The 25863-nt window shown below is 38.7% G+C and overlaps 1 protein-coding gene across 1 annotated transcript in view; it reads left to right on the forward strand.

Annotated features, from left to right (window-relative positions):
• Nucleotides 1-25863, forward strand: part of ADAMTSL3 (ADAMTS like 3) — a 279159-nt gene that overhangs the window by 114785 nt on the left and 138511 nt on the right. Inside the window, exons 3-5 of the mRNA XM_065412052.1 lie at nucleotides 3715-3842; nucleotides 8097-8142; nucleotides 15275-15511. Of these exons, the coding sequence (XP_065268124.1) occupies nucleotides 3715-3842; nucleotides 8097-8142; nucleotides 15275-15511 (411 nt within the window). The remainder of the gene's footprint in view (nucleotides 1-3714; nucleotides 3843-8096; nucleotides 8143-15274; nucleotides 15512-25863) is intronic.

A 25863-nucleotide genomic window follows, 5' to 3' on the forward strand; every position in this document is an offset into this window, starting at 1 on the left:
TAATTCTATGCCCACTGAAATCAATGGGAGTATCTCCACCGACTTCATAGAGCACTGAATCAGGTCCTTAGTTTCTAGTACAGAGATTTAAGGTTCTTAATTATATAAATGGCTTTGCTATGGGCTGATTGGTTGAAACGAAATGCTGTTGAGATAACTGACTGTATATATAATCATTTCAAGAAAGCTTTGATGAATACTTTCTGAGTTCGGTCAATCTGTGATTGTACTGAGGCAGATGTTGGTTCATGTTCTGTATCATTTTAGGGAAGCTATTTCTTTTACTTCATTTTATCCACAATATATCTTTAATTCTTTAGTGACATTAGTAGCATATTTTCATTATGAGTTTACAGTAGGTTATAACTAAGCATTAGCTTTGTGGAACACAGAAATCACCTGATTGTGATGTTCTCACTCCATGTGTAACCAATGGCTGCTGTTCCTCACAGAGTGTAGTTTGTTTATAAAAATTCTGATTTCCTTAGGATAGCAGTCCCATCATGTAAATGCACTAGCAACTATGGATTTGTCATCATTTGCCTCTTGGTTACAGAAGATCTGCACAGCATGTCTTTTTTCTTTTTCTTTCAAGGAAAAGTTTTTTAGACATTTCAAACATGGAATGGTAAAAGTAGGATGTAAATAGAACAGCCATTAAAGAATTGTACTGAAAACAGAAGGGAATGCTTGAGAAAATTGCTATTCGATTTTCCCATTCTTTCATCATGGAGCACAGGCTGGATCTAGATTCAGAATAATGAACAATTCTTTTAAACAGGATACAGTTAGCCCTTAATTCTGATTTTATTACATTTTAACTGTGGCCTATTTGGATTAAGGAGTTGCCACATTCCAAAATATTGCTTTTTGGGGATTTTGGATAATTCTGTGAAATGGAAAGGCAGCATGTTTTATAAAGCAGGGGATAGGGAGGGACATAATTGTATTAATTTTTTGAAGAGATCAAAGTTTGTTGTGGGGAAGTCTACTCTGCTCCTCTTGAAGTCTGTGGGAGGAGCCTCAGGCTCCCTAATTAAGTGGTTCCATTTTCAAATAGCTTTAAAATTACTTCTTAGGTCTTTAGTCTTGGTCCTCTTTTAAAAGTTCCTGGAATAATTCCAAGTGACTTCACTGCAACCAGAATTTGGTTGTAAAACTCAAGACTTGATTCACCTCCAAGATTGCAGTGCTTGGGGGGTGTAATTTGCAAATGCTCATGAGACGTCCTGATGGTATGGTAATGGTGACCACATAAGTACCTCAAAAAGATGTCTAGAGAGAAACCTAGTGGTGTCTAAGCTCATACAACAATTTGATAGACCGCAGTGTGATCAAAAAGGCAAATTTTTCACAGGCTGCCCTATGTCTAGATATGCATTTTATTTTGCTTCTGGTATTGTTTCTTCTTACCTTCTACTTTTCTCTCTCCCATTTTCACATTTGGGGGTTGGTCGTAGCACTTATGAAAGAGATGGGTCTTGCATAGAGACCTGAAAATGATCAGAATCTCACTCTGCCTGATTTCCTTTGGAAAAGTATCCCACAGAGCCACACCACAGTAACAGAAATGCATCCATATATTTAAACACTCTTCTGAATGATAAAAAGCTGCTCGGTCTTTGATGTGTCGTGCTCATTTTCAACAAAACCATGGAACCATTCACAATGGCCCTGATCCTGATAGGTGCTGAGCCTCTGCAGATCCCTGTGACCTCAGTGAGAACTGTGGATAATCAGCAGTTCTTGAGGTGTCTTTGTTTGTATAGGAAACGAGTAGTGATAATACGATGTGTTTTTAATTGTATCTACGAGAAATTGTTAAAAGTAACCAAATGGGAATGCATACAATAACTTATGCAAAAGTCAAAATACTGTTGTTTTGCCAATGAAAACAGTTTAAGATTCTTCTCCTACCAAATGGACTAATGTGCAGACTGATAGATTTCTCGACAGTCTGTAGTACTGGGAAGTACATTTCTTGTGCAGGGATTATCATTTGTGTAACCTGCTAGGACAAAATATAATGTGTTCATCTGCAAAATTTCAGACTATGAACAACTGTGAATTATGTTTTAAATTCACTTGGCAGCAGCTCCAGCTTGGGGGCATTTAATATTAATATTATGGGGGAAGAAAAAAGATTCTGCTTGAAATTTTGAATGATAAGCTAGGATTACTGTCTTTTTCTTTGTACCTTATATCATCTTCAATAATTCCTTCAGAGTCTTCTTAGCACCTTGTCTCTAGTTAAAGAAACTATTCATGCTGCTGTGTTAATGGACATGGCAGCTTTTTTACATTGGACTACTTCCCTTTTACTGATGTTTATTATTGTTGTTAGTTGCATTTATTATCATACATTATTTATAATAATTTATTACCATTCTGTTTGCATTACAGTAGCTCCCAGAGGCCCTAGCTGAGTTAAGGGCTAATTTTTATGCTTATAACTTAGTCAGAGACAGTCCCTGCCCCCAAAGATTTTACAGGACAGGTAATGGGTAGGACAGAGGAAGTATTATTATCTCCAGTTTACAGAGAGGGAACTGAGGCACAAAACGTAAATGACTTGCCAAAGTACATTGGAAGTATGTATCAAAGCCAGGACTTAAACCCAGCTTTCCTAGTCCCAGTCCAGTGACTTAATCACAGAACCCAACCTGCCTCTCAAGTCTTCCCTTTCTTTCCTAGAAACAGTTTGCTGGACATCCAGACTTCTCCAGTAAATAAGGGGGCTGCCAGAGATCCAGTCCAAGACTGGCTGAATTGTGGGGTCCCACTCTTTGGGAGAGATGCAAGGAGCCAGGCTTGTCATCTGAAGGGTGCACTTTAGTGGGACTGAACGGTGTCTAAAGCACGACCTGCCCTGTAACCATGACACCACCACATCCCCGTTCTGGCATTTGAGTATTGAATATAAGCGTCTGATACCTAGGCTTGGCAGGATTCATTATTTTAAATTTTGACGGATAATATATATGTTTGTTTTAAGCATATTTTTAGATTTAAATAAATAAATAATGTTCATAGTTGTGGAATATTATGGGAGGAGCTCAGACAATAATTATTTAATGACAGGTGTTGAGATTCAATAAGTTAAAGCTTTATAACCATTAAAATACAGATTGTCACCATCATCTGTCAAAATATACAAAGTCAGTATCTTTAAATTAAACTCAAGCAGCATTTTTCTTTGCCTATCTGTACATTTTGATTCTTATGGATGGAAATTTTGTCATTGGTTTGTGTGTGAACAGTGACATTGATGTTTACCAACATTTACTGATAAAAATCGAATCCTTCCATCCCTATTAGTACTACAGAAAATGTAGGAAATAGTAAGATGGCACAGAAAAAACATGCACACTTTCTTTGTGCTCTCTTGAGAGCTACGTTCTGAAGCATGCAATAAAGGGGGAAGTGGATAACGGACTTCAGTGTGGGGTTGGACAGCGCAAACCAATAGCCGTAAAACAATGAGCCTGGTACTGTTCAAGTAGTCTGTTTCTTTTCTCATTGTAACTATCACATCTTTTTCATTAAAATATGAACTTAATCTGAAACATAAATCTTTGAATATGAATCTTGTTGCCCTGTACCAGAGCAGTAATCTTCCAAAGGTAAATAATCAGCAAAAGAATGTAAAATACTCCAAGCAAATTCAGTGACGTTTTTGTTTTGTTTTGTGTTTTTTTTCCCTTCCATTTACAGACCTCCAGAATTGCACGTTCTGATGAAGATAAAGAAGGGGCCTGGGATGCGTGGGGAGCATGGAGCGATTGCTCGCGGACTTGTGGAGGGGGAGCATCATATTCTCTAAGGAGATGTTTAAATGGCAGGTTAGCCCCATACCTACAGCTATGGTTCTACTCCTCATCAGCTATGCTGTGATTTCCTCTCCTCCCATGCTATGTTGGGAAGTATTGTTGTATTCTCTTTGTGAACCAATTACTGTGCAGTATATGAAATTTAGTGTTTTTGATAAATCTCTACGAGTAGTCAGATAAATAATTTAGGCCCCAATTCAGGAAAAAAATTAAGCATATGGTTAACTGCTGTGCTGAATAGGGAGGCTTTATTGAGTCGGGGCCTTAAATGTTTTTTTATACCATTAAGCAAGTCATTCTTGCTATTTAAGGCCCCGATTCAAGAAAGCCTCCCTACTCAGTGCAGCAGAAAAGCCCCCTCCAGTAGGAAAAGGGATATGCAAGTCCATGTCAAACTAGCTGTGTACTTTAGCCCAGTGTGTAAAGGGAAGATCACCTGTGACCACCTTATTATCAAAAACAACTCATTCCACATGCAGGTGATGTGTCACACTGCTTCTCTCCCTTGTGGCTCCTGTCCTCTTTGCCTTGCTGGGGCTATGAAGACCTCAGAAGTTACAATAGTCCTATAGGCTGGAGTGACTCCCATGAGCAGCTGTCTCCTGTGGCTTTCTCATCTCCCGTCACTGTAGATGAGTAATGATGGGGGCTTTGCCCCATTTAGTAGTGATGGGCTTCAAATTCTCCCAACCCTCCCATGCAGTTGTAGGGGGTTTCAGTCCATCCATCCCTTGCTAACAACTGCAGTATCTCCTGTCCCTATCCCTGGATGAGCTATGGTGGACTGAACTCTTCATCACAGTGGCCTCAGATCTCTCTCTCTCTCTCTCTCTCTCTGGCTATACTTTGTAAAGGAAGTATAGAGAACAAAGACTTCAGATACATAGTGCATTTAAATTTTACCTAGCTCAGACTGCTACGGAACAGCCTGTCCCCAGTAGTCCCTGGATATCTTCCCCCAAGTTTAACATTGTGTGATCAGACTGCATGGCGAAGGGGGTATCTGTGGAATGCGTAGTAAGCAGGGTGGATTGATTTAAATCAAAGCAATTAAAATTGCTGATTTTAAGCATTATTTAAATCTGAAAGCAGGAAACCTTCATTAAAATTGATTATTTTAACTTTGTTTTGCATTTGTACCTTTTAGTTATTTTCCTAAAGGAAAGGTTGATTCTCATTCGTTGGTAACCATTAGAACACATTCATTTGCAACTAAATGTAGCCATTACACTAAATTTTGGGGCTTCATTTTGATAGCCAGAAGGATACACTATATTTATTTAAGCAATTATGTAACTTAACGTATATTTATTCAGATTCTTAATTTTTATATTTATATTATATTAGAAAACAGTGAATGATGCATTTCTTATTTACTAGAGGATGATTATTTTTTACTTGTGATTTGTATTAAGCTGCATTTGGATGGGAATTCAAATACAATTATAAATGCACAAAACCAGCATTTTAATGTGTTTTTAAAGCTATTTTTAAAAGTGCTGGATATGTAAGAAAAAATGGTTTTTGAAACATTTTAAATTTTAAAACAAACTGATATATTAAACAAAGGAAGTATCTCTAGTTAATGAATTGAACTGATTGTTTCTGGCCACCATGTCCTCCAAGATTCTAAAACCGTCTCACTTTCTCACACCTTGCCTTTATTCACAGATTGGAAGAAGAAAACAAACTTTCCTACCTTGACAGCTCCCAATTGCTTTTTAAACTTTGAATTAGTCAGCCATTGAACTGGACTAGTTGAATTAACTGAAGACAGTATTCTCTCTGCACCTGCAGAAGAGTCAACTGCTGTCAAAAGCTGTTTTAGTTCTTAGACAAATTCTGTTGCCAGGTGCTTAGCCAGTGACTTCCTCCATTCGGGGATTTGACTTTCTTTAAAACTTGGCAGCAAACGTGTACTGCTTAATAATGTTTTAGTATTTAATTTAAATGATTTTAATAGACTAGTCCTTAACATAGGTTGTCAATTACAACACTAATTTTAAATAGGTTTATTGTTTTAAATAAACCTGCACTAAATTTAATTTTTATTTAAATTAAAATAAAAGAAATCCATTTTTTTTAAATCATTGATTTTTATCCACCCTGCTAATATAGCATTCCACATCTATGAAAGAAGGGGTACTTGCCCATAACCGTGCAGCCCAGAAAGCTCACACAACTCTCACAAAGAAGCCTTGATTGGGTCTGGGAGGAAACTGCCCCCAGTAAATAGTCTGTAAAACAAAACAATCAGAAAACCAAACCAACCACCGAACAGTCAAAAGTATTTGACTGTAACCCTTTAAATTCAATATTCCTAGAAGTGTAAAGATGGATTAATATAGGTCCTGACCCTGTGGTCCTTTCACCCATGAGTAATCCAGTGGGTCTGTTACTATAAGAAAGGATTACGGACATGTTTAAGGGTTTCACCATTCAGTCCATAATTGCTTTTGTTATTGAATTCCTGCTGATTTACGTTGTTCAAAACCTTTATCGGTTGTATTTAAATTCCCATTTTGTTATGATTGCACAATATATGGTATGACAGCCAGAAAGTCAATTTCTCTTAATGAAGGCTTGTAATGTGATATGCCAGTCAAGTCCCAGGATTATGAAATACATGGCTAAAGCTGACCATTATTAAAACGGTTCCCATTTCCCAGTGTGCATTTTGCACAGGGATCTTTGAATGTACTAACATTTGCAGAAAATAGCCACAATACTCTATCAATGTGTTAGTAACTGTGAAATGAGTGCAATAAATTGTTGCAATATAAATTCCAGTGTGGTTTCATTAATATTTTTAATATATTCCCCTGTGGGAAAAACACATGTTTTCTATACTTTTGACAAATTTATAGTTTCCAAGCTTTTTTTGTGTATTTTTTTTATTATTGTTATGTCCAGGAAATACACATTGTGAAACAACATTTTCACATTTTTATATGCTGAAAACATAATTAACACACACCGTCTCTGTGCAAGGTAGGGAATTGGAGGCAACAAAGCAGTGCTATCTTGAGGTAGGGGAGTCTCCTCTTCAGCACAGCTGGCTTTGCGCTTGCTCCAGCTTCCACTGACCATTCTTTTTATAGGAATATTTTTTTCCGTTTCATATACATTTTATTGGATATTTTTCTAATTTTTTTTAATGGAAATAATGCAAAAAGAAGGAAATTTAGCACACTAGATGCAAATTACTAGGTATCACTCATTTTCTCTCCATGGAAAGCAGTTCTTTATCAACACTAAAACTATTCTAAGTTTTAGAAACTATGTTAATTTTAACTAATTACTTATCAAGTCATTTAAAATCTGAATTTAGGATTTAGGGCTAGATTCAATCACCTGTACTCATGATGGGTAGTGCCTTATTCCATGAAAAGTTCCAGCCACTGGGGCTGCTTATGAATTAAGTGCTCTGTGTAAGGGTGGCAAACCTATTTAACCTAGCCCTTAATCAGTGGCGTGTAAGCCTCCAGTGATACATATATAAATACAAAGAGGTTACAGTGCTTAAATGACAGGGCAGTTATAGGACAATTCCTTTTTTAAATTGGTGCCATTTCAGCTTCCAACAGAAGACTACAAAAGACTTGAATAGTCTAGGCTACATGCATTTCATTTTATGATCCCTGGAGAAATACATACGTTACATTTATAGTATTTCAGTTCAAATAAGACTGGTATGAGTCTAGAGGAAGTTTTTCTAATGCATTCTGCTCATTTGGCTATGGGCCAGGAGAACTGCACACACCACTGGAGAAAAATGGGAGAGAAAAGGAAGAAGTTTGGGTTGAAATGCAGGCAGCTGTTTCTTTGTGAAAACAAAAATGATCAAAATGAAATCAATACACATTAATTATGTGCAGAATGTAGATTCTTCTCTGACTTGCCCCACATACATCAGAAGAAATTCTGTTGAAGTCCATTGAATTAGGCTCAGAATCAGGCATAGAGTACACTGTGAAACCTTCTCACAAAGTCAATTTATCTTTCATAAACTTTGCAATAGGTTAGGATCACAATATAAATGAAACCTAACAGGAAAAGCCAAACTGTGTTTCATAAGGTGGACAGCAATGTAACCTATTCAGTTCCCAAAACCTATGGTGGAAGTTTGTGTTTAAACCTTGCATTTTGGGGACAGATTATGCAAGAGCTATAGTAATAAAATTCCAGTTTTCAAGAGAATAACTAGTTGTAAAACATGCTATTTTTTTAACTATTACTTCTAGTCAAAGCCCTTGTGTTTTTCAGGAATTGTGAAGGTCGGAATATTCGATACAAAACCTGCAGCAATAACGTGAGTCTGGCCTGTAATTTAGTTTTACTACTTTTCTTATTTCTTCAAATCAAATAATATGTAAAGTTTCATACATTCTAATTCTTGTTTGAAATCTAATGGATTTTCTTCCCACTCTATATTATTGCCCACTGATAAAGATTTGACTCTTTGCCTAATTGACACCATCAGGTTTTGAATTTACATTTCCTGAACGGACATTATCTTGTGGAATTTTATGCCAGTTATGATTGAGAATGTTTTATTTGAATTATTAGGCTAATCTATTTTCGTCCTAAACTAGCTAGTGCCTTTCCTGGGGAGTCATCTCTCAGATGAGGCATAAAACTGAGTTCTTGACAACTTGTTGTCATAAAAGATCCCATGGCACTCTTCACAAGAGCAAGGACACTAACCCCCGTGCCCTTTTCAAATTTCAAATTGGGTAATTACTACCAGTATTTCCTCTGCACTGTCAGGCCCAGATTTTCTTACTTATAATATGCAAAATTGTGTGTTTATTTCATGCACAATTCCCACAATTGTGTAAGCAGTTTCAGTAAATGCATATATGAGTTGACATGTGAGTATGCTGTTGTCATAACTGCGATAATTGCATGTGGAAATTTTACGTGCATTTTTGCACACGTTTATGAAAATCAGTTGCATATGGCATACTTCATGTGTTGTGCTAAATTGTCTTGTTGTGTTGTTTTGTGCTGTTAAATAGCTGTCACATTTCTCCCAGAAGGTGCTGCATTTCTTTGGTTTGTAGTTAGTAAAGCACTTTGTGATCCCTCTGAATAAAAGCCTATGTGTAAATGTACTGTAAATTGTTATAGGTTGGTTTCACGACAAGCAGCCAATTCCTATCATGGTTTACCTCCCAGAGTAATAGGACACTGGGGTAATCCCATTCAAGAGAGGAGGGAAGGTGGCTAAAAAGTTAAGACAGAAGCATATAGTTTTATTATTTAAAATGATCCCCATTTATGTTTTATTGTGAACTTGATTCAGCCCCACTGGTTCTGGGGAAGGAGCAACTATTGTCATACAAGCACCCCTTAACCCGTGAGGCTTGCAGTGCAATGTTACCCAGTAAAGTGCAGGTGCTGTTTGCATCACTGCCAGCGTCAGCAGTGGGCAGCAGTAAAGTGTGACTATCAGAGGCCTGATATTGGCGGCTACACAGGAGATATGTTGAATCACTACATCTCCAGGGAGCCCTGGCTACACCCAATACTCAACCCACCACACCTACTTTCTCTGCTGTGCCATCTGGCTATCAGGGTCTGTGGAAGACTGGTACTAGTGACAGGGACTTGGGCGTTCTGACCTGGTGGGCAGTGTGGTGTTTAGGAACCAGAAGTAAATGGATAGGTCCAGAGTCAGAAGTCGGCTGTTGGAACCAGGGTCAGACAGGAAACAGGAGCCAAAGCCAAGGATCAGCGCTGAGTTGGAAGCCAAAGGGCCTTAGCCTAGGGTTGGCACCGGAGCAGTCAGTCACCAAGGTGACAGGGTTCAGGAACAGAACAAGGCTGAGGGCAGGAACTGGGATGGGTCAAAGTCAGGAAACCGGATGAGGTGGGGAGTCAGGTTGCATATGGCAGAGTCTGTATCAGCAGCAAGCCAGGTTCCACTTGTTTCACAGATAACTTCCTATGTCTCTCTCTTAAATAATGCACCCAGCTCAATCAGGGACTCCAAAGATCCTCCAGTCAGGTCTCTTTAGTGGAGCGTGAGGCCTTAGGGTTCCCAATTCTCCAGTCAATAGTAGAGCCCTGCAGAATGGGGCACATAAGCACCTTGAATTGCTTTGACACCACACACCCCAGCTTGGGCTTAACTTTCCACCACTGGGTCCAGAAGCCCAGGTGTCTGCTGGCAGAAGCTAGTGGAAACCATTAGAGTCAAGCCCAATGCATGCAAACATTGGATTCTGGAAATAAATTCAGTCACTCACCCTTTCAAGAGTAAAAGGGTAATATCAGTGCTACAACAGCCGTGACCCCAAAATGAAAATGCCATGTACAAAGAAATAACATAAGCAGTTTAAACTGTCATAAACAAATATGCAGCCAGCAAGTACTCAGGCAGTAAAATAAACAAGCCACTATATAAATTATACATTTGGTGCATTCCTGATCTGGATAAACTCTGTGCAGTTTATAAAGAAATAATGCCTAGGCTCATTTGAACATATGTACTGAAACTCTACCTTCACACTAATACAAAAAATTAAACATAAAATCTGTGACTCATCTTGCAAAAGCAACAACAGAAAAAAAAAATACACATGCAGCATATAGAAAAAGGGAAGAAACATTTGAGACCCATCTGTGCGCATCTTTATGTAATAAACTGAGGGCTGCATTTTCGAAAGCTTAAGCAATCACAAAGTTAGAGCTATTGCAGTCACTCAGGATTTAAAGGATGATGCATTTAAAGGATCAATTTTGAGAATTAACACTCTTGTTTATAAAATTGAAGTAGGTAGAGATTCAGGGTGAATTCCTAGTCCCACTGAAATCAATAGGTGTTTGAATTTTATATTTTAAAGTGACTGGTGGCCCAAAACTGGAACCTTGAATCTGAATCCCTTTGAATATTGTGGTAGTTCAGACTTGGATTGAGGTCTGAACCTGCCTTTACAGTTCTGGTTCTGTGCCATGTCTGGAAGGAGCCTAGTTTCCAATTTCAGTTCAGATGTGGTCAGAATCTCTCAAGGACCACTGTTCTCCTGAGCTTTCAGCATAGATGATGGGAAAACTCCTGAGAAAAGTTGCGGTGGTGAGATTACCACTTATTGTGGCTGAAATCTCAAGAGAAGAGCTCATGAAATTTTGGCCCCACTGAATTAAAACCTGAACTCTAGTCCTGATTTTACCTTGAATGCAACCCTCCAGCCTACATCTAATCCAGATCTGACCAATCCAGCCTGACTTTATTTAAAATGAATTGTTATACCTATAGTATTATTTTAAAAGAATACTTCTCCTTCTATGAGTACAATTTTAGTTTGAAAATTAGGATTTTATACCAGCTTCTTTCTGTGTTAGTAGGTGTTATTGTTAACCATATGAGAAATTCAGTATATATACTGCATAAAACTGATTGTCTGCAAATGTAATTTTGCTACATGATACATTGCACCACTAAAATCTATATTGAGGAGTACAAATGAAGCCCAACTTAATATGTATGTGATTTTAATGAAAAGAACAAGAATCATTTTACCAGAAAATTGGTTTCATCTGGATTTCTAATAAAATAGTAGTAAGTTCACAAAACTCAAGCACAGTATGGAGGTCCCAGAGTAATATTAATGATATTTCAATCAGAAAATGAGTTTGAACAAAAGAAATCTACATTATAAACCTACATTAATCTACATTATAAACCTGCTTACCTTTTTTGATCATAACTCCGATACCAGTTACATACATTTTTAAAGAATCAAGTATGCGTCAAACCTTTTTATGGGTACTTCAGAGAAATAAACTATATAGGCTGTTCATTATACACTACCCAGTGAGATTTTCAATCTTTCTTAAGCCCTCTGTTTTATATTTCCATTTTCATATATACTGTTAAATTCTAATGCTATGATGTGCAGTATGTGGAAGTGTTAAAGATAATCCCTTAGGGTCCTATTCATAGAACAAGTTATTTGGTCCATTTCTGCATAAATTGTGTGTTCTTACGTGCTAGAAAGTCACTTTTATTTGCCAGAGTGACTTCCCCGAGTCAGAAATAACAAGATGTAGTAACAGAGATTTGCCCACACAAACTCCATTATCAACTTCCATTATGCACAGATAATTCTTACACCTGTTCAAAATACAGTGCATTCAAATCCTCTCCTTAGCTTTCACATATTAATCACTAAGTAATGTTAACCTCATTGTACCCCACTCTGAGCATCTTGGCTGACCTAGAAATATTTTTAGTCCAATAATATTTCTATCTGTATATCTCTATGTGCCTGTATCTCTAACCTTTATTTTAGTTGTAGCAATCATGCCACTGATGCACTCATCACCGTAGAACCTATGGCTCTCAGCCACATGTAGCTGATTAGTTGTATACGCCTGTACAATCACTTCCCTTCAGGCCACCTTTCACGCCTGCATTCTGAACTTTTGAACCTCTTTCCATTCACATCTCCTCTCCTTTCCTTTCTGTTTATCTAATCGCCCTCTTCCCCCAAAATTGGAACTAACATTTGCAAACCATCATATTTTTCGCAAACCATCCTATTGTTCATTCTGCTTGTATCCTCTACATTCCTTTCTTCCCACCTCTTGTCTGTCTTTTCTGTTTAGATGGTAAGTTCTGCTCTCTCCATATATTTGTACTGTACATAGCCCAACAGGGCCCTGATCTTGGTTGGTCGCTAGGTGCTGCTATAATACAAATACTAAATAATAAAAATACAGTTCTTTGGGGTCACTCATGGGGCGCTTGTTGAGTTTCTATGTTTGAGTAAAGCTAGGGTGACCAGATGAGAGGAAGAAAATATCGGGACACACTGGGGGGGAGGGCGCCGGTGGAGCAAAAAAAGAAAAAAAAAAAAAAAAAAAAGTGTGAAATATCAGGACAAATTGCGTCCTGACCAAAGCAGTCCCGATTTTATTGGGACGTCTGGTCACCCTAGAGTAAAGCTGAAATGTGAGGCAGGTGGGATGAGCAAAGAAACAAGAGCTGCTCTGGTTCCTTCATGTCCTTCCAAGTAGCCAAGAGAGAATAGGGAAAAAAGAGAAATTTCTCTCCTTTCAAACAGCAAGAAGTGAGTGGGAAGAAAAAGTATCTGTTGTGTAGTATTGAGCTGGTGGGAGCTGCAAAATAACCAGTGAGTGATGTCTTGACATTATGATGTTTATGTCCTGACATTGCATCAGCACCTGGTGATAATGAGTTGTAACAACATCATGTCACGATCCTGTCTAATGACATCACTCCCTAGTTCTTTTGTGGGTGGCTGTCTATGCTTGTCTGTGTGATGGAAAGGTGGCTCTGCAGGTGCTTAGAGTTGAGTGACACTGCTCTATAGTCTGACATGCAACTTCTAACTTGACTCAGAACTAACTTCCATAAGTTATTCTTATCCTCTAGCTGCAACTTCATTTACTGTGACAGAAGAGAACCATGCAGTGCCCATAAAAACTTTTGGGTCTCTTGACTCCTCTCTGCTCTTTAGGTTCTCTTCCGTGGAAGATCAGAGACAGTCAAATTCTGTTCTCAATTATAACAGTGAAAGTCCTGTGAATTTCTCTGAAGTGGGAGTGCTGCACATGAGAGAAGAATTTGGTGCAGCATATGTATGATGTTATTTGAGGTAGCCTCTGCATATTCCCATTTGTAGGAATGTGCAGAGGCAACACTCTCAAAGAGTTACAGTAATTGTTAAGTAACTTCTCTTTTTCACTCACTGTGTATTTTCTAAACAAATCTGACTCATAACTGGCAAATGGAATTGCCCTACGTTAAATACAATAATAATGCAACGTAGTAACATCATTTTGAGCTACTTTCACTGTTAAGAGTTAGCACTGGATGAAGTTTCAAAGCACTGGCAGGGGTTTTACTGCATGGGTCCCATTGACTTATAGAAGATGTTTGGATAAAACTCCGCACACCAGTCTGAAACATTAAGGATTATTGTTTTAATAAAATATTTTACATGTTGTACAAATAAGCCAGTAACATAATTTGATTACTACTTCGTACCAAAACTAAAATAAACAAGGTAGAGCATTGAAAAGGGGTGTAGGCTAATGCAATGGCTTCTCTGCAGTTCGTCCTGCTGTGTGCATGTGGTTGAGGTGGCAGCAAGAGGATGCCTTTAAAAGGGACTAATAGAGTGGAACTCTTACCCTTATCATATAAATCTCTCTTCCAACTACTGCAAGTTGTAGCCAGTGCTGTGAAATGTAGTTGTAAATGCATTAGCATTTTCCAGGGAGGATTTAAATCCATCAATCTGAATGGCATTGATGCATTGTTCAGGTGCAGCACTGCTAGCTGACACTTAGTAACAAGTTCCTTGAATTTAGTTTACATGTCACAGTCTTTCATTTTTATGTCCAATGAAAATAAAACTTTGTTTGTTGGAAGCACTCTCACATATGGTATATATGTGTGGTTGGAATTCTTGGAAGAATATGCATTCAGTCTAGCATATAGACTTTTTGACACTGGCCATACTTTTAAATGGAGTCTTTAGTGAGAGATTGTTTGACACACTAATTCTTTTGTCAGATCCTTCCCAAAGTTCTTTTCATATTAATCTATGTATGCCTTCACTGCTGCTGCTATAATTTTATATTATGTTTGGGTTAAATGCTTACATGTACTAAACCTTTAAAAATTGTTTATTTAAATGTTTGTAAATAAGAAATTCCATATATTTAATAATTCAGCAGTATGTGCTTGGGGAACAAAGAAATTGAGTTCTCTAAATAAAACTTAAATTACATGATCAATTATGACAAACTTGAGGTATGTTTTATTTTTAAAACAGTTTTCCCATGAAAAGGAGCATGTCTTTGTGTAAGATTATAGGACCGGGAATCCGAAGTTCTGGGCTCTACCCCTGACTCTGCCACTTGCTCCCTGTGTGACAGCGGGCAGCCACTTCACTTCTCTGTGTTTCTGTTTCTCTATCAGTAAAATGGGGCTAGCAAGCCATACCTTGTATGAAACTTCTTGAATGATTGTAAAACACTTTGAGATCCTGAGATGAAAGGAGCTATGAAAGTATAAAGTATTAAATATATTGGAGACCTCATTTTAGTGATTCAAAAATATGTATCCTTTTGAAGCCAATTTTTACACAGAACCCAATTTGAAAAACAATTTATTTACTGTACAAACCATTGTAAAAAAGCTAGGGATATGAACTTGTGCTCGTGGGGTCACTATTATGGTAACATGCTTTACATTACACTGTAACCTTCACAGCTAATAGTGGATTAAGCAAAATACAGTGTTTTAATCCTTAAAGTAGGACCTATAATATGGGCTGTCTGTTAGGTTGGGCCAATCCTTCTCCAAGCCAACTTGGGTAGTTTCTATATAATTCATCAGACACAATGATCCCAAATGAGAGGTGGTTTCTTTTTTTAAATGATTTCCTATGATTTGTTTTTAGGACTGCCCTTCAGATGTTGGTGACTTCAGAGCACAACAGTGTTCAGCCTACAATGATGTCAAGTACCAAGGACATTTTTATGAGTGGCTTCCTGTGTATAATGATCCCAGTGCACCCTGTGCCTTAAAGTGTCAAGCTTTGGGGAAACAATTGGTTGTGGAGCTTGCCCCAAAAGTACTAGATGGTACTCGCTGTAATATTGAATCCCTGGATATGTGTATCAGTGGAATATGTCAGGTATGTCAGTATTGTCTATCTAAAGTGTCCTTTGAGAGACATTTTTCTTTTATTATAGAATATTAAGGCATGATGGAAAGTACATTTGTTTGGGTTTTCCATATAAAATTGTTTTGTTCTGTTCTTGTTTATCTTTATACCCAAGAACATGGCTACTAACATTTCTGTAGGCACTAGCAATTATTCTTAAATACAACCCATTGTAGAAAGCTTTGTCTTCTACTTTTATTCATAAGCACCTAGCTGTCATGGCCAGAGATATTGTATAGGTTAATAATATTAAATAGCATCCGTATTCAGAGCTTCGTTCTCAGACATCTAGCCAACTATAATCTGTGCAATCTATCAAAACTAGCTAGTTTGCTGCTCTCTAGTATGCCCATCACTCTGGCATCTGAGTAAATTGGATAAAATAACACTTGTTCTGAAGGGGTGTATTCTTCACTCTAGCCTTGTATTTGATTAAGGCCTCGCTCCTGTCCCCACTGAAGCAATAACAGGCTTGCTAGTAACTTCTGTGGCTGCAGGATTGGGGTAGTGTGTGTGTTACTCCTATTATTTATTTCTAGGGAAGCATTCCTAGCCTGTGCACCAAGTCTTCTTATTGTGGGAAGGCTTTCACAAAGAGATGCTTCTGTATAGTAAGATCCAGGGCACTTCTCATTTATGGACAGAAATTCTATACGAGAAGACCTGGCACTAAGAGAGCTTTACCCACAGCACCAAGAACCATATGCAAGGCTCTGTCAGTCACCAAATTCCTGCTTAACATGGCTGCTGTGGTGTGCCTTGAAGAGACAGCCAACGCCTGGCTGTCAGGGCCCAGCCCAGGGAGTGTTCTGTAGACTAGGAGCAAGACTAACATTGGAGTGAATCTAGTATTGGTTTGGGAATGAGTGTAGCACCCACTGTATCAGAGTGAATTTTTGCTGTTGGTCTGTATTAGCTGGCAGGTGGTCCACTGCTTGTAGAGCCAAATGAAACTTTCTTGTGGCTTTTACTTTCATACCCAGGTTTAGCCCATTGCAGTACTGGAGCCTGGTGGTGATGAATGCTTGGATCTCCATGGCTAGGCCTGGAACCCAAAGATGTACACAGCATTTCTGGCTACTGTTATTATGTGGGTGCTCTGGAATAGCAAGACATCCAGCAGGCCCCCATTACTGTGTGCTACCTTGATAATCCAGGGACAAATATGCATGATCAAAGGGGATGTCTGCACAGTTCTTTAAAAAACTTCCCTCTTACCTTAATCTCTTCTCCTCTCAGCTTTTGTTTTAGCCGGCTGATACTCATTCAGGTGTGCAACCTTCCTAGCTCCACTCATGTTCCACCCACTGCTCCCTCTAGCCTGCCCAGTATACACCCCTTCTCCTTACTTGGAAACTGCCCAGGCTGAGAGGTTTCTGAAAGTGGGTGGGGGATGGTGCTACACGGGCAAGTGAGCTTCACTTGTGCATGGAAGGGGTGAAATAAACATACAAAAGGTGCCCTGCAAGCATGGCTATATGAGGCATTATTTGGGCCTCTGTGGGCAAAACTTCTTAGTGGCTCAACCAGAATTACTTCTTGAACCTACTCCCCTATGATACTTAGGACAATGTTGAGAATAACGTCTCTTATTGTGTACTGTAGAACTAGCTGTTCCAAGAAGCAATCATGCCAGGTGTTGAGAATCATTGTAGAAGGGATAGTCAGTATGTGCTGTGCCTAGGCTAATAGATTTTTAGGATAATTTTACTAGGCATATATATATACTTACTTATTATTGGAATTATATCATCCATGCAAGCAAGTACAGAAGAAGAAAAGAATGGTCATATTTGAGGCTTGCCAGCCTTACCAGTTTCCCATTAGCAAAGGAATATTGTGCCTGTGGTTTAATGTACAGTACACATTTATATAGCATGGATATGGTATTGCAATTAAACTCCTTCTCTCTGCAAGTGGCTATTGCTCTATTAAATGTCTAAAACGTGTGTGACTCAGAAATGCATGACATGGCCTGATGAGTGAAGTAGTTCTGTTATAGGGGAAAATTTGACACATTTGGCAAAAGACTGGTGCATGGATTACAGCAACCCTAGTATGTGATCTGGACCTTACTGTTGGTTTTATGTGACTTTTATGTATTCCGTACTCCCAATACCAGTCATGCCAACACATAATGCATCTGCTGCCTCTGAAATAGAAAAACAATCTTATACAGTGATCCCATTAAAGAGTCAGCATTTGCCAACAGAACCACACAGTGGTCTCTGATACTGCCCCATTTCCCCTTATCTTTAAAATAGAAGATGACCATAGGAACTGTGGGAGCAGTTGGCAAATACTGACTTTTTTTTTTTTTTAGTGGTATCTCCAGTATTTAGAGCAACTTTCAGCTGGGAGGATGACAAAGTGCTTCACAGCATATCACTGATATGCCCAGAGTATCATTTAAACACAACCACTGCTATTGGGGTGCAGAGTGGCAGGCATGTGGGCTATAACACATTGCAAGCAGCACAGCAGGATTTTGGGGCTCTTACAAAGAATGCTATGGGACTTCCATTGTCTACTATAAAGTCCTACCCTCCCGCCAAGTATGCTGCATGGAGTTTGTATATCTGAGACGTTTGAATCCAGTCTGCCAGTATTTGAACTTGTGGAGAACAATTTAAATGTATATTTATAAGGGCTTCCCTCAGTGTCTCTTTCGAGTATCATGAGGTGCTCCTATGCTCTTTATGGCTGATACCAAGTACTTTGAGCTATATGTATTCAGTTATTAGAATAGCCCAAATAGTAGTAACAACAATGAGGAGTCCTTGTGGCACCTTAGAGACTAACACATTTATTTGGGCATAAGCTTTCGTGGGCTAGAACCCACTTCATCAGATGCATGGAGTGGAAAATACAGTAGCAGGTATACATGTGCTGTGTATTTATACCTGCTACTGTATTTTCCACTCCATGCATCTGATGAAGTGGCTTCTAACCCACGAAAGCTTATGCCCAAATACATTTGCTAGTCTCTAAGATGCCACAAGGACTCCTCGTTGTTTTTTTTGGATACAGACTAACACGGCTACCACTCTGAAACCTGTCACCAAATAGTAGTGTTAGCTTAATTCCTGAGACAGGCAGGGGGAGCCCTGTTACATAGTTAAAGATAATGGAATGACCCAAGAACTCTTCTTCATCGTGCCTCTTTTCATTGTTGTTTCTACTAACTTACAGGCAAAGTTTCTACAGCATCTGTTGGGGGGAAAATAGGTGCTTAGAACATTAGTGTGCCCTGTGCTATGACTTGTGCGTTTGGGTCCAGTGCTTCATAATTTCATCCAACCTCAATAAACTGTTAGACACTTTTTTTCTCTGATCCGTATTTGTGCACAAACATAAGATTCCTTCTTTAGCCTGCTCTTGCTGCTGAAATCCTTCTGAAATCCAGTATGGGCTTTTGCTCCATAGAGAGAATAAAAATTAAAAAAATCAATTTAATTGGGAATTGGTCCTGCTTTGAGCAGGGGGTTGGACTAGATGACCTCCTGAGGTCCCTTCCAACCCTGATATTCTATGATTCTATGATTCTATTACTAAAATGTATTATACTTGGGTGAGGTATTGAATGAATAGTTTAAAGCAGTGGTTCTCAACCCGGGGCCCCATGGGGGCCCGCAAGCAGATTTCAGGGGGTCTGCCAAGCAGGGCCAGCATTAGCCGAAGCCCCACAACATGGAGCTGAAGCCTGGGGCCCCAAACCCCGCCATCCAGGGCTGAAGCCAAAGCCTAAGAAACTTAGCTTTGTGGGTTCCCCTGTGGTATGGGGCCCTAAGCAACTGCCCTGCTTGCTACCCACTAATATGTGCCCTGGCTTTTATATGCAGAAAAACAGTTGTTGTGACACAGGTGGGCCTTGGAGTTTTTATAGCATGGGGGGGGGCTCAGAAATAAAAAGGTTGAGAACCCCTGGTTTAAAGGATTTATTAACTTGTAGTTCTTGTTTCATTAGTACTTGAACTCTCTTATTAAAGAAGTGTGACTAATTGATATCATGACTTCTTAAATCTTGAATCATATTGAATGACAGTACATTGCATTTATTATGTAATAATATCAATTGCTGTAAAAGTTGGGAGTGGAATATTTTTTGGTATGAGGCAAAAGGGAGGTCACTCTAGTAAAAAGTAATATTTGGAGACTTCCTCAGAAGCTGACACAAATGTTTCTCAATACCTCTACTTAAGCAGGAAAAATAAACAAATTGATATATAATCTTTCCTGCAAAATGTGGTTGCGTAGTCAACAGCTGTTAAGGAGAGAGACAGCACAAGTTGTGATTCTCCACAGTTGTTGCTATAAGATCAGTCTGCTGAGTCCTGACATATACTTGGCATAGACTGCAAATACCTTGGCAAGTGTTTTTACAGTTAACTCATCTAAATAAACATGTCACACTGCTGATGTGGAGATCTTTGCTTTTGTGCCTGGGAGCACCAAAAAACTAATATGAGGAGATTGGCCTGCCTGATTCTCTTCTCCAACTATTCCTGTTTTTGCTCATTTAGTGTCTTAAAATGTTGGCAAGTTTTAGAAGATCTCAGCCTTGTTAACATAAGCATGATTTCACTTCCATCTGTTTTCATATTCTTAGTAGGGTTGATCTGGTTCACTAATTCTCTCATTCAACCCAGATCCTAGTATACTCTCCTTAGTATAGTACTTATTTACTGTAGCATTAAATCAGTGTTGTCCAGCTTGATTTCTCATTCACTATATGTACTTCACTTAACAGATGGATTCAAACTAAATAAAGCCCCTTATCAAACAAAAATATGAACCACAAAACTGCTCTCTGGATAAGAGAGGTTTGGTACTTCTGGGAGAGTAAAATCTGAGGAGAATGCAGCAAGGAAAAGCTTCTTGAGAAAACCATTAAGTTATTTTGGGGGCTGCTTGAGGCTCACCTCAGCCAAACCATTCAATCATATCTTAGTTTGCCACTGCCTTTCTCCTGCTACCAAAGAAAATATCTGGAGCTCCTATGTTAAACAGGAATGAGTCAAAGGTCTGCTGTCAAGAAGATTTTCACACTTAACTTCTGATATTTAGCTGGTCCCTGTACATGAGCACAGCAGCATAACTCCTACCTTACTTCTCCCTATAATGTGTTCCTGCTGTGTCCATCTGGGTGCAGGAGGTCTGTGGGCAGGGAGGTTTAAAAAAAATCTGCATGTCAGAAACATGTGGGCATCATTTAACCAGTGACAAACCCTGTATCAGAGCCAACCCTTCAGTTTGGTTTTTGTGTGTGTGTGTGTGTGTGTGTGTGTGTTTTGTTTTTTTTTTAACTCATGTAGCCGTATTTTGTCTGCCAAACATAGAATGGACTCCTTATTCATTTCACCACCTGGAACTGATAATCTTCCTAACCTGGAACAATGCTTTTGGAAGCATGTATGTGCATCTGCTGAAAAACTGGAGTCCTAATGAATAACCGGGCAGTTTTGTCACAGACTGGTCAAAACTGATATAAACTCTCAGCTGAACTTTCCATCAAGTGTCAGCCAGTCTGTGGTCTAAAAGAAAGACCGTTACTGTGCTATATTTTGTAGCATATGGTATAAATTTAGCTGTCATGTGGAGTGCCATCAACTTCTGCCATGATTAGTTCTGCACTGGTATGTCATATACTTTGTGATGTTCCAAGTAGGTACCTTTCACACTTCCCACATAATAATAATAATTAATAATAAAACACACTCTGACCCAGGTGTAAATATTTCTTGGTTTGATCTCTTAAATATGGTAGTCATAAGCTGTTAGAAGTCTGTCCTGCCTGTTTTCTATGTTTAATTCTTAAAATCAGATTGAATTAGTCATCTGATCTGAACCTGACTTCCTTCATTCTGAATGTTATTTCTTCAGAGTGCTAGTCTGAGGTATTTTGTGTACTTTCCCTTTGGGTTTGTTTGTTTAATGTGCAACTATTTTCACTAAGGGATTGTTCAATTTCAGATGTAACTTTCAAGAAATATTTTGAAAAAGGGCTTGTTTCCTATTTTGCTTTCTTATGATGTCTAAAGAAGCACAGAAAATATTTTTGATTTAATTTGTTTTTAATAGTTTTTTTGTTTTTGTTTTTTTTAACCTTAAAATATCAAGTATCTCCAGTCTGTTCTTTACTGGGTTTGCTGGAACACTTGATTGGAATCTGAGTTTGTATATATTATTATTCTCACACTGTAATTGAAGGGGAAGTAGTGTTGAGGTTTCCCCCAAAATGTCCTTTTCCCAAAATATTAATTGGTCTTAGTACTTAATTGCTAACAAAAATAAATAAAGTTGCTCTTGGCTTTTGTGATGCTACTGGTTCTCCAGTCCTCCTAGACACTTGTAGGCTATAGAGAAGCTGAATTTCTAATTAAGAAAAACAGCAGGAAATAAAACCTTTCAGGTCTTTATGCTGCAGAAAGAAGCAAAAAAAGGCACAAGTCCTCTTCCCCATCCTCTTAGCAGTTCAACTTAAAGCAAGTTACTGATGGGAAGAATTGATTTCATGGTGCTTTGTGCTAAGATAGCCTTTATGCCAAAATCATATTCTCTTCGTGAGCTCCATTAGCAAATGTGGGTCAGGAGCTAACCACATGTTTTGGTATAAAGAATCCCAAAGAGAATCAGTTAAATGGATTGGTCCATAACAGACCTCAGTTAAAATATGTTTCAGATATAAGTTTATGTGAATCTGGTAGGAAAATGTTGCCACTAATATGCGTGGAAATAACATCTATGTATTCCTTATCTTTGTTATTATTTATTTTAATCACAAATAGAAGTGTCAACTGTGATCAGGGCCCCCATTGTTCTAAGTACTATACATCCACGTAGTAAGACAAAGTCTCTGCCCTGAAGAATTTACAATCTAAATAGACAAGAAAGGCAAAAGCTGGCTGAAGATTTATTAACTTCATTTTAATGACTGGGATCTGAGGCACTTGCGTATTGCCACACAGGAAGTCTATGGCAGAGTTAAGAATTCAACCCAAATCTGTTGAATCCCACCCCAGTGCTTTAATCACAAGACCATCCTTCCTCTCATTTCTTTCTTTCTTTTCATAGTGTGTAAAGGTTTGCGGCATGTTCAATTAAGAATGTTCTCTGTGGTGCTGCTTGGAATTGTCTCAAAATATAACCACTTCCCATGGTGGGTCTGTCTACACTGGAGCTGGAGGTGTAATTCCTGCTTGGGTACATGTACACATGCCAGCTTTGATCAAGCTAGCGTGCTAGCATAGTGTCGCGGCAGCAGGGCAGGTGGAGGATGGATTGGCCATCCGAATAAGAAACTAGGCTCTTGGATGGAATTGTACTTGGTGCAGCTAGCCTTTCCCGCCACCCATCCTGCAGGGGCCGCACAGCTATTTGTAGTTCGCTGAAGCAGTCCAAGTTAGTGTATGTAGGCTTACCGGAACCGGAAGCTAGATCTCCAGCTCCCGTGTAGACATAACTGGGTCTGTGAGGAAATAGCATCTTTTGATTGAAGTATATTATCTTTTGAACGGAACTCGGACCTCTAAATTCAGGCAGTTTCTTTGTATTCTCAGCCTGAATTTTTATACACACAACAATAAAATAATACATTACCGTGTGTGTGTGTAAATACTTTATTAACATCCAAAAGTGCCTGCAATGTGAACTCCCTGGGGTGTGTATAGATAATGATTCACATCAGACACCGTTCACCGAGCATCAGAAGGAGCTTATGGTGAAGGCACTTTAAAGTGTTAAAAAGGCATTTATAAAGGTCTTTCAGAAGCCCTTATTTATATTTTGTGCCTAGTAACTTTCTACTTTTGCTTGAAATTGTAACTTTTTGCCAGATACCTTGTTTTTCAAACTACTGTTGCTAATGCTGGAGTATTGCCTGCAGGGACTTTTACTTCCTACCTCTTTAGCCCTTCTTTCTATAAAGCTGTCAAATCTGTAGGGGATTCCCTCTGATCTCTAATTTGTCTTATCCACACTCTTTTCTTATCTAAGCGACTGCTAGTACTCAGATTGCTGTGTTTTATTTTGTTGTGGGGGTGGGGGGTTGTTAGCTTTGCACAGATGTGATTGTAGGTCCCAATTCAGCGAGGTACTTAAGCATATGGGTAGTGACATTTCCTTCAGTGGCACAATTCAGATGCTTAAAGTTAGGTACGTGCTTAAGTATATTGCTGAATTGGGATCTTAATCACCTTCAAATCTCTCTAAGCCAAATTTGCCTTAATATAAAGTAAAAGTGTATGCACCCAATCAGAAAAGCAGGTGACAGAGTAATCTGATTCTGTATATTTAATTAATTCATTTTATTTATTTGACAGCATTCTGATAGATTAACCACATCAGGCCAAAACCCACTCTCACTGAGTTCAATGGGATCCTATTGTACTATCCTGTATATTTTTGAACTGGAAACAGTGGTGTGTGGGAAGGGGCACTTGCTCCAATAGTGGGTGGTCCTGTAATCTCAGAGCTGCCCCAGTGCTTTAATATGTTCTTTCATAAAAATTGAATAGTTTTGAAACACTCTGTTTTATTTGATGGAAGTGGATTTACTGTTCTGGAACACATTCTTTAGCTTCTTGCTTTCATATATAAAATGTTGCAAAATATGTGGGAAGTCTTTTGAGGACCCCCTTAGTATGCAGTGAATATTTGGTATTGTATTCTTTTTCTTCTGTTTTCTTCGTTGCTTAACATTCCTTTCCCCGGTATTGAGGACAGAGGGATTTGGGCATCTGATTATGTCTCTTGATGGTAAACCATTAATTTGGTTTATGTTATGCTCCTATTCCCCAAGCCTCAAACCTCATTTTTTCTTTCCCTCCCTTCTTTACCTCTCAACCCCCAACTTCCTTGCCCCGTACATACATGTCAGGCCACATTCACTCCGGGGAAATTTTCTTAACATTTCCCGCTGCCGCTAATATCAGTCTAGTTCCACAGGTGGGAGCCCTAGAATAGACAGCCCATTGGTAGCTGCAGCCTTGTTAATGCTGTGTCATGTATTCATGCCCAAAGCAGTATGGCATGACTGAAGGGTACTGATTTCTGAAAACAGTGTATTAACCTTGTGTCTCTAACCGAGTTACATCTCCAGTGAAGCCAAAACCAAAATTTTAAAAGGTCTCTGGCAGCTAATGAGCCATCCAAGCTAGGGATAACACTGGTGGAGGTGATCTGCTAGTAGTGATGGCAGTAAATGATTAGATATTTTCCTTAATGTATGCAGGTCCTGTTATCTGTCCATCTTTTGCATGGGACTGAGTTGCTGATCTTCAGTGTGGAGAAGGAGCTTTGTGAGCCTTTTCTCCATGCTCTACTTGACTTTTCTTTCAACCGTTTTAGAAATAAGCTATCCGCTGATTCCACCATAATTCAGAAGGTTGAGCATGGGTTACGTTGTGAGTGAAGAGAGACGCTTTATATGATAGACTCTGCAATTTACAACAGGGCAAAGATACATGGGAAATGTTAGAGTAAGATGCAGTATAAATTCCCCATGATGGATTTTATAATCATGCTTGTGTGGTCATAAAAAGGAATTCCCATGACCATATTTAAAATTCACTATCTGTTGTATAGATGCCAAAATCCTTAACATCTGCCTGTCATGTGGTTTTGTTGTCAGACAAATAAGGCGGAGAAAGTACAGTAGGTAACTGTCATTCATGGAATAAGAGCTGTGCAGTGTGTGAACATATGTGAGCATAAATTCCAATATAGCTTTACTTTTCAATTTTGTGGCTTACAAAAAATAAAAATAAAAATTACGTCCTTTTTCTCTGAAAGTCCTGAGGATTTTAATCAGGCATAAGCTGGCAAACTCCAATCGATTTAAAAGGAAATTTGCCTGAGTAAGCACTTAGGGATTTGCCACACTCTTTCTTTTAACGTTTGTAGTTAAAAAAGAAAACAAAATGTTATGGCCCTTTTCAGCCTATTCAATGCTTGAAGGAGAGATTTCTGCCAGAGACTGCTGAGGAAATGTTTATCTCACACAGTGCTTGTTGCCTTTTGCAATATGTGGCTATTTTTCTGAGCTCAGTTTTAATTCCTACTATTGTAAAGCTGAAGATAGAAAATTAAATGTCATATCTTGGTTTCCCCCATTCAAAGCCCAGTTAAAAATACTTTGGGTGGGGAAACTGTTGTGAGGCAACCTGGAGATAGCTGAAGGATTAAAGCAGCAGCTACTGCTCTTTGTAATCACCACCTCCTGTGGGGTTTTGTGGCTTGATGGATCCATAGTGTGGGCAAATCCATTGACTGCCTCCCTTCCACATTCTGTCCACCCAGAATATAGGAACATGGAACTTGCC

Source organism: Emys orbicularis, chromosome 10 (assembly GCF_028017835.1).
Source record: "Emys orbicularis isolate rEmyOrb1 chromosome 10, rEmyOrb1.hap1, whole genome shotgun sequence".
Classification (NCBI taxonomy): Eukaryota; Metazoa; Chordata; order Testudines; family Emydidae; genus Emys; species Emys orbicularis.